General features: G+C 44.2%; 1 protein-coding gene across 2 annotated transcripts in view; it reads right to left on the minus strand.

Annotated features, from left to right (window-relative positions):
• Positions 1 to 13,533, minus strand: part of LOC120744580 (MAM domain-containing glycosylphosphatidylinositol anchor protein 2-like) — a 138,164-nt gene that overhangs the window by 43,397 nt on the left and 81,234 nt on the right. For both annotated transcript variants that reach the window (XM_040049074.1, XM_040049073.1), the window contains exons 7-8: positions 9,715 to 10,044; positions 7,836 to 8,150 (exon numbers count right to left, since the gene is read on the minus strand). In XM_040049074.1, the coding sequence (XP_039905008.1) occupies positions 7,836 to 8,150; positions 9,715 to 10,044 (645 nt within the window). The remainder of the gene's footprint in view (positions 1 to 7,835; positions 8,151 to 9,714; positions 10,045 to 13,533) is intronic.

The following is a 13,533-nucleotide window of genomic DNA, read 5'->3' on the forward strand; positions in this document are numbered from 1 at the left end:
ATTAGTCTGCTTCACTCAAGGATCCAGGTTTCACCAACGCACTCACTTCCAACTCAAACAGGTGATTTCCTGAGATGGTGCACAACTTATCCTGTGTACATGAGAATTACACACACATACACAGACACACACACACACACACACACACACACACAGGTCTGAGGTTCGTTTCGAGCCCCTGGACATGTTTCCACGACCTTCCACTGAGAGGGAAACACAGCAGGAACATGTAAAGGTCAACCGGACGCTTCTGCCTGATGCCGACCTTCAGCCAAGCCCTCTGATTGGTCAAAGAAGACTTCTAACCCTGCTTTCCCATAATACACTGCTGGACCCAGTCCCAGCTTGTTGATGAACTCTGCTCTTTCCTGCAGTTTGAGCAGCTGCTCCACGAGACACTTCAGGGCCAAACGAAGAACAATTTAATGTACGAGGTAATCTCATTCAATGATCTCATATATGGCCGTTCTGGAACAGCTGCTCTTCACTCTTTATTACTCGACTCCCTGCAGCAAACAGCCCCACAGCATAGGCAACAGGACTCTGTTTACTGTAGTTATCAGACAGTCCAACCCTGTCTCCTGTTTACATGCAAATAAAACTGATGTGCACATCACTGCAATGCTGGATTTTATTAAAGATAATAAAAATGTTGAAAACGAGATTCTGGGATTTTAGTGGAATTTGACTTCAGCAACATCTTTAGGGCATGTTTCACATTGTTTCATGCAGCAACTTTCTTTAATGACACTGTAGGCAGGAGAGTGGCTGTTGTTTCAACATCCGCTCAGCAGTTCGGGGCATCTGTGTCACACTTTTCATGCTACAATGCAGCGATGGCCATGTTTACCACATCATACTGTCTTTGGCAAATGAAAGCTGCTGTTAGGATGCACTCAGAGAGATGCACTGACCATGATTCACCTGAAGGCAACTTACTGCACATGTTGCCATTAACCCTGAGAAAGCACCAGCTTTGAGTTAAGACCTGCACATTTCTGTGCCTCAGAGGTATTTTAATTGATTTGAAGTTTGTAATCATTTGGTTTTAATAAAACAGCTGCTCTCCTAGGCTGCAATATTTTCCAGAGAACAATGGGTCAAACGTCCAAGACCCCACACCCCCCGTGTCCCTGTAGAAAATCCACTTTGGTGTGATTTTAAACAGCTGCTACAGTACGGAGGACCACAAGAGCCAAACAGTTCTGTGCTTAATTAATGAATTGTAGAATAAAATCTGCATTTGTAAATTCATTTTTGAATTCCAATTTAATAAACTGATTTTAAAAATGCTTTTTAAGTCTTCATTTTAAAAAACATTTTCGAATTGCACTTTAATAATAATAATAAAAAAAGCTTAACTTGTTTAAAACTCCACACAAGTTGTTGTCACCACCACACATCACCATCTCCTCTGTAATCCAGTCACATCCAGTAAGAGCCTGTGAGGGATTATTGTCAAAGTGAACCCTGAAACAGCTCATTTGAAATGTTGCTCACAAGGTTTTATCTTCATGTTTCATACAGGCTTCGTTAGCATTTTCATTTACACCACAGCAGGAAGTAATTAACGTTCAAGTATAGAGAAGTAAATGCATGTCTGTTCTGACAGATTTAACCTGCGTCAGTGTGCCGTTAATGTACAGCTCGCTTCTCGCTCACAGATTTACTCGTGTTTATTTGTCTGTCAGCAGGTTTCTCGAGGCTCAGGGAGATTTTCTATTCACATACACTTAGAAGTTAAATCTGTGTCGCTGTGACTTAAACGTTGTTTCACTTATTTCAGAGTAATCCACCTATAACCTGACTGTAATCTGCTTACTGTGGCTGAACACCATTAAACACCTTCTGTCTACAAAAGTGTGATTTCAGTGAAAATGGAAAAAACATAGTGCCATGTTTTTATGTGATTCTATTCTTCTATTCATTTTTAATATGAAATGTTTGAAAATATCTAACATTAAATCATTATTTTACTTGTTGTACAGTATTTAAAAGCAGAGCCTTCAGTTTTCAGGCCCCTCTTCTGTGGAACCAGCTTCCAGTTTGGATTCAGGAGACAGACACTATCTCTACTTTCAAGATTAGGCTTAAAACTTTCCTTTTTACTATTCAATTCTTTACAGCCACTGATTCCTCCCTGCTCATCTCTATTCTCATTCTGTGATGCTCTAATGCTATTCTTTTTGATAAATTCATAAATACACTAGACCTGGACCCTAATGCTCTGTAGCTCTCTTCCTCTCCTCCCCTCTCACTTCCTCTCTGTTTTTCAACCTTCCATAGCTGATTTGCGATTCATCCATAATCAAAGCCTTTACCTGCCAGCTCCTTTCCCCACTGTCCTCGTCAAAGCCTGCTTACTCCCTCTCCTTCCCCTCATATCTGCTATTATTCACTCTTCACTCACCACTGGAACTGTTCCTGCTTCCTTCAAAGTTGCTGCTATTACCCCCAATTCTGAAAAAAACTGGTCTAGATCCCAATAACTTTAATAATTTTCGTCCTATCTCCAATCTACCATTTCTCTCAAAAATCCTTGAAAAAATAGTTGCTTCACAAGTCCATCTTCACCTAACTGATAATAACCTTTACGAACAGTTCCAGTCCGGTTTTCGTCCTTTACATAGCACTGAAACTGCTCTTATAAAAATAACAAACGACCTTCTTATAGCAGCTGATTCTGGTCTCCTCTCCATCCTTATCCTTCTTGATCTGAGTGCAGCTTTTGACACCATCTCTCATCCCATTCTCCTTAGCAGATTAGCTTCTATTGGTCTCTCTCACACTCCACTAGCCTGGTTTAAATCATACCTATCTGACCGCACTCAGTTCATTCAATTAAAATCCTTCACTTCTCAGCTTTCTCCTTTATCCACTGGGGTGCCCCAGGGATCTGTCCTCGGGCCCCTTCTTTTCATCATTTACCTTCTTCCACTCGGACATATTTTTCGTAAATATAATATTCAGTTCCACTGCTACGCCGATGACACCCAGCTCTATCTCTCTACCAAACCTGACTCTACTCTTCCTCCACCCTCCCTCATCCTCTGTCTAGCTGAACTTAATTCTTGGTTCTCCTCCAACTTTCTTAAACTCAACAGCAATAAATCAGAACTTCTTCTGGTTGGCACCAAACGACTGCTATCCAGAATTAACAATTTCTCTCTCACCATCAATAACTCGCTGGTCCCTACCTCTCCTTCTGTGAAAAGCTTGGGTGTCATTCTCGATAGCACATTATCCTTTAACTCGCATATCAATAATATTACACGTGCAGCATATTTCCAACTCCGTAACATTAATCGCCTCCGCCCCTTCCTCACACCTCACGCCACTGCCATTCTCATCCATAATCTTGTTATTTCTAGGATTGACTACTGCAACTCATTATTATTTGGCCTCACACAAAAATCTATCAACAAGCTCCAACGTGTCCAGAACTCTGCTGCCCGTATTATTACTAGGACTTCTTCTACCCACCACATCTCCCCAATCCTGAAGCAACTTCACTGGCTCCCGGTCAAATTTCGCATCCATTTTAAAATAATTCTGTATACATTCAAGGCTATTCATTCTCTCTCTCCACCGTACCTCTCTGACTTATTACAGATGAAGCTCCCATCCCGCTGCCTCAGATCTTCATCTTCTCTTTCTCTCTCTGTTCCCTCTGCTCGTCTGATCACAATGGGAGGGAGGGCCTTTAGTTGCACTGCCCCTCGACTTTGGAATTCCCTACCCCCGGACCTCAGAAATATTAGCTCATTCTCTCTTTTTAAGTCCACCCTTAAAACTCATCTGTTTAAAATTGCCTATTCTTAAATTTCTGTATGTTTTAACTTTTATCTCTATTTTTATCATTGTGTATATTTCCAGTTTTTTATCTGTTGTACAGTGTCCTTGGGTGCTTTGAAAGGCGCTATTTAAATAAAATGTATTATTATTATTATTATTATTAAAGCATATAGTTAGGGCTGGACCAGGTGACCCTGAATCCTCCCTTAGTTATGCTGCAATAGACGTAGGCTGCCGGGGATTCCCATGATGCATTGAGTTTTTCCTTTCCAGTCACCTTTCTCGCTCACTATGTGTTAATAGACCTCTCTGCATTGAATCATATCTGTTATTAACCTCTGTCTCTCTGTCAAACTTTCCTTTTTGCTAAAGCATATAGTTAGGGCTGGACCAGGTGACCCTGGATCCTCCCTTAGGCTGCTGGGGGATTCCCATGATGCACTGGTTCTTATTCAATCACTATGTGCTAATAGACCTCTCTGTCTCTCTTCCGTCCTGTCTCCCTCTCCTTAACCCTTAACCCGGCAGATGGCCCCGCCCCTCCCTGAGCCTGGTTCTGCCGGAGGTTTCTTCCTGTTAAAGGGAGTTTTTCTGTCCCACTGTCACCAAGCGTTTGCTCATACGGGGAGGTCTGACTGTCTTACTGTAGAGTCTTTACCGTACTGTGTAGGTGGGGTCACAGTTTTCCTAATCTATTAAAACATGTCTAATAATTGGTTTTATTTTCAACCTACATTTTCAGCCACCTTCTTAGTCTTCAGATACTAGATTGGTTTGTTGATAACATTTTTGAAATGTCAGACTTGGATGAAATCTGCTCGGCATTTAATAATGTTGACTTGCCAGGAAACGAACAGGAAAAATAAAGCATCACTAAGAAGATTTGTTTTTCAAACTATGAGTCAGGTTTTGTTCCTTAAACTCAAAGCCCGGGCTGCTGATTTCCTGTGAGTGTCTGCGTCGACGCTCTGCAGAACGAGGCCCATCCGAGCTGCAGAGGAGATTTGCTCTGACAGCCTTTTAGTGCGGCATGAAGCCAGGAGCTGCAAGTCTTCCCGTCACATCCTGTGATGCTATTTTGTGCGACGCAGCAGCCTGCAGGTTAGACAGAGCGTGACTGGAAGGTGGTGGATTCAGTTCTGTCCGAGACAGGCAGGCAGCATGTGTCCGTCAGCATCGGCCCGAGCGCCCCGCGGCCGAGGCGGTGAAACGCGTACCTGCTGAGCTGCAGCTGTCGGTGTGTCTTTCAACTGATCTGCTGTTTGTATCAAACTGATCTGGTGCTGTCTGCTCTGGTGATCGGTTTGATCAGTGTGACATTTCTTCTGCAGGGCTTAGGAGTCAGCTCCACAATGCATTCTGGGTATTTTAGGGGCTAAAGCAGCAGTTGTTGGTGGCTGTTTACATGAGCAGCAGATGTTACGGTGTGAGCTGCAAGGAGATCTTTGACGGGAAAACGTGCAGTAATTATGCATAACAAACTTCCCCTCTGATAAATAATCACATACACGAGTCCTGCAGGAGCTGAACCTCAGCTCATTACAGCAACAAAATCAAGTAGAGTTCCTGTTAATTACAGTTATTGTTGCAGGAAATTCACTTTAAAGAGGGAACGCTGGGAACCCTCATTCATCTACCAGGCTCAGCAAACATGCCCCTCACAGATTTTTGGACACTTCATAGGCTGCGTTCACACTGCAGGACAAGAAACAGGGACAAGAAACAGGGTAACTATGTGCGAATGCTGTTTGTTGATTACAGTTCAGCGTTTAACACAATAGTGCCGTGCAGACTGTTCACAAAGCTCAGGGATCTGGGACTTAACAGCCGTCTGTGTGCATGGGTGCTGGACTTCCTAACTGGCAGAACTCAGGTGGTGAGGGTGGGTAGATGCTTCTCCAACAGCATCACCATCAACACAGGAGCACCTCAGGGATGTGTCCTCTCGCCACTGCTCTACTCCCTCTACACTTCAGACTGTGTGGCCACCCATGGCTCCAACACCATTGTGAAGTTTGCTGACGACACAGTGGTGTTGGGTGCCATCTCCAACAACGATGAGGCGGCCTACATGGATGAAGTGAAGAATCTGGCATCGTGGTGCCAGGACAGCCACCTCCAGCTGAACATCAGCAAGACCAAGGAGCTGGTGGTGGACTTCAGAAGGGGTCAGCACAGAGACTACAAGCCCATTATCATCAATGGAGCTCTAGTGGAGAGGGTGCAGTCCTTCAAGTATCTTGGTGTCCACATCTCCTCAGACCTGACATGGGCTGCCCACATTCAGGTCCAGACCAAAAAGGCTAGGCAGCGCCTGTATCACCTACGACAACTGAGGAAGTTCAGGGTCTCTCCAAAGATCCTCAGGATTTTCTATACAGGCGCTGTGGAGAGCATCCTCACACAGAACATGACATCGTGGTTTGGGAACAGCTGTGTGAAGGACCAAAAAGCTCTCCAGAGAGTGATCCGTACAGCAGAACGCTGCTGCAGGATTGCTCTCCCCCCGCTTCAGGACACCTACACCAGGAGATGCCGGACTAGAGCAGCGCAGATACTGAAGGACCCGTCCCATCCTGGCAACAAACTGTTCCAACTTCTGCAATCTGGTAGAAGGTTCCGCATCTTCCGGGCAAGGACAGAGAGACTCAAGAGGAGCTTCTATCCCCAAGCCATCCGGGCCCTAAACACACACACCCGCCCTCTCACATCATCTATAATTGACTGAGACAGGACTCTTCCAGACACTAAACCAAGGCACAATGTAGATTTCAATTCCTTAATTTTAAATATGTTTATATTGTCTATCCTGTAAAATAGTCAGATGTCTATTCATATTAATGTACAGAATTCACCTGCTTGCTGCTACTACTGCACATTCACCCAATGTATATACTACATATATATATATATATATATATATATATATAATGTTTTTCCTCTACACCCCCCCCCCAATTTTTTTGCACATGTCGAGGAGCGTGTCAGGCTACATTTCACTGTGTGTTATACTTGTATAACTATGCATGAGACAAATAAAGAACCTTGAACCTTGAAGGCGAAAGCGCATCAAATCTGATTTTTCTGACCCTGTGCGACCATCTATCCGATCATGGTGTGACAGTGTGAGCGGCACAAATCCGATATTTCCAAATCTGATCTGGGTCACTTTCGTATGTGGTGCTGAATCCGATACATATCCGATGTTTCAGAAAGCGACTGCTGTTTGATGGTCATGTCGCATTAAATCCGTCTTTTACGTCACTGACACAAGACAGACGCCAATTATCAGCGCCGGAGAAGACATCACGAACGCTTCCTGTCCATCCAGTGTAGATGTCAGTGAAACTGTTAGGAAGACAACGTTGGAGAAACGTGAACATTTTATATGTTCTGTATAATCTGCAGATTCTGACAGAAATCTGCAGCTATCCTTTGAAGCACCGCTCCTCTAAAACAGCAGTAAGGATCATTATTAGGTTATTTACATTATTATGTAAATAACAAAATAACTTAAAGCAAAAATTGGGAAACGTAAAGTTCGAAGTCTTTATATTAAGGCCATCTGTCAAACATGCTGTTGCTCTGGGTCTAAACAGAGCGCGTTGTGTGTGACGTCTTCTTTTGCGCATGCGGGCACGTTGAGCGTTCACACTAGAGCGCGTTTGCTGTCGCATTTTATTTGTAGTGTGAACGAGCAGACAAAAAAATCAGAATTGAGCATCACGACCTGCAGAGTGAACGCAGCCAGCCTGTAAACTCAACTCTTTGAGTGGACGTCAGTGAGAGGAGCCACGTTGAGTTTGAATGAACACCTGTTACAGGAGGAATGATGGTTTGTTCCCAGATCTGCCTCCACGTTCTCCGAGACACTTGAAAGAACTTCAAGAACTTTGTCTGGGAATCCTGATGCCTGACAAACTGACTCAGCCTTCTGCTTCCTGGCTACAGCTCACTGATGAATAAAACTATGTTTCTGAATGTTGTGATATCGTGGAGCTGTGTGTGTGGCGGCTGAGTGACGTATGTGTGTTACCCACACTGCACCACCAACTGTATCAAGGCCTCTCTGGGCTTGACGTTGAAGCCGTTGTACTGGCTCGTCTGGCAGCGGTACGTCCCGCTCATCTCTCTGGTCACGTTGCTGATCCTCAGGATGCCGTCGTAGCTCTCCGTCTGAACGGAGCCGTCTGGCATCAGTGCCGTTGCCGCCGCCGCCACCCCGCTCTCCTCCACCCGAGACCACAGGATGATGGGTTTGGGTTTTCCAGAGACCAGGCACTGCAGGTCTACGGTGTCGCCTTCCTGAGTGATGAGGTGAGAGCGCCCCCTGGGGACGGTGAGCTCTGGAGGAACTACAGGGACAGAGACAGGATATCTGCTAACTGCCAAGGTTTGGACCCTTCAGAATAAAAGAGGAGCAGGTCTACAGCTGTGCATGTCACCACGGAAACCCCCGCACACAAACACATCCTCCAAACACACACGCACAAATTTGTTTTCAAACTCCACTGCAGTTTGTTTCACACTTCAAACATTTAGTAAACACTTAAACTAAAAATGTAAACTGCATTAAATTACAAATAAATAAATAAAATAAATGAGCTACTAACTCTTTTACGCTGCGTCCGCACCTACACGGGTATTTTTGAAAACGTTTCTATGCGTTTGGACCTTTCGTCCACGTAAACGGCGTTTCGAATCACCGAAAACAAGTTTTTTAAAAACTCCTTTTTTGCGTTTACGTGTGGACGATTCAGCGATGCTTCATCTCCTGCTTTGCGTTTGTGTGGGCGCCCCGTCAAAAACCTGTCCGTGATGCCAGCAGTGTCCAAGCGTTTGTTTTTCTTTTCATACCGCGCGTGGTTGTTGAAGGAAGAGAAAAGAAGTCCAGTGCTTTCTAATTAGGGAGCATTAATCCAGACTTTTGCCTAACGAGCTGGAGGAGGCGCACCAGGACGGTGACGTGGAGCGTCCTGCTGTGGCGGCCCCTCATAAGGCTCATAATGCCTTTGCTTCTGACTCATCTGTGAGGTTAACTTTGCCTACACACACAAAATGTTTTTCTTTCGTGTCTGATGGAGAACTCGTCCTTCATGTAGAGTGACACTGAGAGAGCTGCTGGACTGTTCTAGCATTTATTTTCCTTATGGGGATTCAGGAGTGACCCAAGCGTGACCTTCATGCGTCAGCAGGCGTCACGCACAGTTTGGACTGAAGCAGGAGTTCGATTACCCCCCGCCTCCTCTCGGGCTCTCTGACTGTTTCTTTCACTCTGCCAAGGTCATGAACAAACAGGAAGCCGCCGGCAGTGGTTCATCTGCCTGACATCTGTCTGAAGGTCTGCTCCTCTCTGTATCTGCAGAAGCTCAGAGCTTTGTACCACAGTTCAAGGACTAAACAACTATTATTTTAATCTTGGTGGCACAGAGGAAACCAGCCAATGACAAGTGTACATGAGTTCATTCCCACTGTATGTTTTTGAAATGATGCAGGGTGCGTCAAACAGCTGTCACAGATGACAAGGTTCAAAGAAAACAATTCAGAGCTGCAAGATATTATTTCTGAAAACCCGATATGAGAAGAGGAGTGGGCGGTTTTATAATCAGCCTCAGTTCTGTGTGCGGCAAAGTTCACGCTTTATCTGAATGACTGTCATCAGCAGCTGTGAGGAGTTGCCCTATGCAGAGCTGACGAGCTGACTGAGTGTGGTTCAGGGGTGACCGACTGCTTGGCCTTCAGTGCCGCAGCCCCATGTCCAATCAGGCTCTAGCGTTGATCACAACAGCTGCTTCGAAGGGGCTGCCAAGTCACCGGGGCAGCTGTGATTAGTGTGTATTTCATTAACGTGCATATTTGAGCTGGCAGCTGTTTGAATCTGGGCTTGTTAACTCCACCTACCATAAGAGCTGGCCTCACCTGTGGTGGATGAAATGTTGACATCAATGCTAATCTCTGGGGTTCCTCCGTTCCTTAGTGATGCCACACAGGTGTAGGTGCCAAAGTCGGTGAACTTGAGGTCGATGATGTCGAGGTTGGTGGTTCCCGGCGAGACGTCTGTGTCAGTGTGGGTGATGACCATCCGCTCTGAACTCCTCAGAGGCCGCCCGTTCTTCAGCCAGCTGAACTGCAGTTCCTCTGGGGGCGTGGCCTCTACCTGGCAGCTGATCTTCACCTCCCGTCCAATCTGGATATTGTCATCATTGTGGTAAGGGTCAGGTGTGATCCAAAAGCGACCTTTACGGAGACCTACGTGACATAATGGACAAAGAAAGACAAACATTTGGGGACAGAGAAGATGAAGTAGAGGACACAAACACTAAAACACATCCGTGTCCTCGACTGAACTTCCAACATATTCAGAGAACAATCCGGTTGTAAGTTGACAAAGATGTCAGTAAAGAAGATGAAGATGCTCAGGTGTTGTGGTTTGATGTGTCTGTGGAGGTGAGGGCTGAGTGTCCGTTTAAATAAGTGCGACTGAAATAAACAACGTGCTTTATCTGAGGGAGCGTGAGTCCTTGAACGTCTCCGACAACAAGCGTTCAGCTTTATTCTTCATAAATAATTTTACTCCCAGCAGGACAAAAACAGACAATTCATCTGCCAGGTAAATTTAAAACCAGACATCAAACACAAGTGTGTGAAGAGGAGCTGAAAAGGAGTAACTTTATTACAAGTGTGAATAAGCTGTCAACTATGTATCCAAATAAAGGTGATATTTGGGGGTATTTATGGGGACATCCTTAGCGTGGACCAAGATGAATATCAAAAACGATTCACTGCCGAACAGAGTATCTGACTCAATGAGCCAATCTGAGCCTAGGAATGAACTGAAAGAGCAGCAGTTCAGCAGCAAGCCGACGGAGGGTCCAACCAGTTTGACATTTACCAGAAACAACTGCTGTTTTGTGGAACTCAGGTCCTTAAATTATTCAAAAGGTTGCAGCATCAACCTGACGGATTTATGAACAGTGTCCAACTCAAAACCTGCAACTGAATTTTTACGACGACCAGTCAGGTTCTTATTATCTATTGGAATCTGTCACGCATGCATTTGAACAGAAATGTTAGCTATATTACAAAGTACCCCTCTATATAAAGACTCAGGGGTTTGATGTTTTATGAATATACTTCATCTTTCAGAGCATCCACAGCTTTCCCTGGATGCTCTTGTTTCGTTGGGGTTCAAATTGTATTTAGTAAATCTTTAACCTCCAAAGACCCGAACTCTCCCACAGCAGCATTTTTAATTTCTCTTTGATGTTTGAATATTGGACCCAATGAATCTAAAAACAAAGAGTCACCAGATTTGTTTTTACCCGATTTTTGTTCCTAAGAACAATGAGAGCCACACATTATTCGTTTTAAATTTTGATGGAACAGTGGCAGCATAATGTCCTCGTGGACAGTATTTTGGTCTAAATGACCCAAAATGTGATGTCCACATATGTGGACGCAGGTCCCAGGAGGTTAATATACTTTTTAAAGTTTGCAGCAAAAGCTCAAAATAATGACAGCTGTGCTCCCTCCTGGCAGACACACCTAAATGCTGCACCACTTTGTCCTTGAATTAAAGCATTCATAAGATTTTCCAAAAAGTTGACCTTTGACCTTGAGGTTGTAGTCACTGTGAATCGAACTCCTCTGAGATTTTTAGTATCTGCGTCACCTCGATTTAACTTATTGAATTCACAATTGTTTCCATTTTAAACTGGCTGGTTCTTTTGCTGGTGGAGCACTCAAAGCCCTTCACAGGTGTCGTAGCCCCGAGCACTTGTTTTCTATCCAACAGTGCATCAGGAGGACCTCAGGATTCAGTTCATACATTGGCATGCAGACTGGGGCAGAAGGATCTAGATCAGGCAGATGACCTGCTCTACTTCCTTAGCTAAGGCTAAGTCAGTCTACTCACAGGGTTCGTACCTGTACACACACACATATATGTATATATCGTGCTACAATTCACATTTGATAAATGTCGCCATTAATTCACTCTGACTTTTGCTGTTTTGCTTCCACCACGATAAAATGCACTTCATGCACAGCTCTCTCTCTCTGCACTTCAAGAACAGTTTCCTGTCTCAAATCTCTGTTTTCTGCATTCGCTTATTACCCGTCAGTCTACCGTTGCTTACAGCGCTGTCGGCTGCTGTCTTTTTTACTTAAATGACCTCAGACAAGAAAGACTTATTTCTGCTGTTCAATACTGAAGAAATTTAAACTTTTTCAAATTATGCAAAGTTGCAGAATATTTTTAAGTTTCTCTGCTATAAAAATCCAGGCCAGGAAAATCTCCTTCATGTTTTTCTGTTTTATCCTCAGTTACTTAGAATATAATTATAATATTTCTGACTGTCTCAGGCAAAATTGAATCGAATCAGGACCTTGTGAATCGGAATTGAATAGATTATAGAAATCAGTGATGATGCCCAGCCCTCATGAGCAGCCTAGGCCCGACAGAGTGGATGTAGCTGTGGGTAATAAGAAAAGATGAAAAGAACTATTGATACATTTTTTGTTAAGTTAAGGCCTGATCTGTCTGAAATTCATAGCCAGCTCTGACACGGAGCCATCAACCTCTGAATGCTGAAAAAGCAGCAGTGTATCCAGGAAACACAATATATGCTGCGATAACTGCCCAAGTGTCCCCTCTAACACTGCCTTTCAGCAGCAAGCGGGTCGTCGGAGGCCGATGAGATGATTAAGTTTAACATTGTCTACAATACTGCCAAAGAATGCCAACGCACTTTAAGCACAAGCACTTTTTCAGTAACTTATCTTTCCTTAGAAATGTGCTCTAAATAAAGAACTTTGTGTTGACAAGATTGTTAGTGAATCATTTACAAGTTAATATTGTCTATGTGGACGGCAATTTCCCCCACAAAAAATTGCACATGTAAAACTGCAGTGTTAAGCAATGCGGTGGAAAAATTTGGGTGTGCCTAACTGGTGGGGAATGGGTTAGGGTTAGTGGTGCGCCTTTTTTAAAAACCGTGGCAGAAGGTTAGTCTGGAGCCCTGACTCAGTAATTTGTTTGGTGGCACAATGGCAGGTTGTTGTGTAGGCTTGTTTCCCACGTCAGTACCTCATTAGTTCCTATCAGAGCAATGACACCCACATATTTTGTCTTGTCTCTTCATATTTTAAATTATTAGAATCACCCTTCCTGCTGTAGAGCAACTAATCCGTCTAAATGGGGCTTAATTATTACTGAAGCCATTTGTTCAGTTTAATCCTGGGACCGTCCACAGCAGCGTGCTGCTCTTCACTTTAACTGCTGACAGGATTCATTACCCTCATCACGACTGTTCTGTCCAGACTGATCCGCGGCATCACGCGTGATGAAAACGCTTCATTTTTTGATTCCTTCATTGCAGACGTCATTCTAGGTGATGAAAAAATAACAACGTTTACAAAGTACCAAAGTGGCTCCAACTGAGACTTTACTGCTCAAGATGGTTAAAGAAGTGTAAACGAGTTACTGCGTTTTAAATGTTGCTTACTTTTTCCAATCTGGACACTGTGGACCCAGGACCTTCTTGCTGTGAGGCAACAGTGCTACCCACCAGTGTAACACTAAAACTGTCTATTGTCACTACAAACAGGATCGATGATGCATCTCTGCTTTCAAAAGAGTTCAAGCGGTACTTCCCAACCACAAAAAGCCCCCGAACTTCAAAAGAATGGACGCACTGCCCATTCGTGAACAAACCAGGTGAACAGAGCGTGTCTGTG

This window comes from Simochromis diagramma, unplaced genomic scaffold, assembly GCF_900408965.1.
Source record: "Simochromis diagramma unplaced genomic scaffold, fSimDia1.1 OVJJ01000426.1, whole genome shotgun sequence".
NCBI classification, from domain to species: Eukaryota; Metazoa; Chordata; class Actinopteri; order Cichliformes; family Cichlidae; genus Simochromis; species Simochromis diagramma.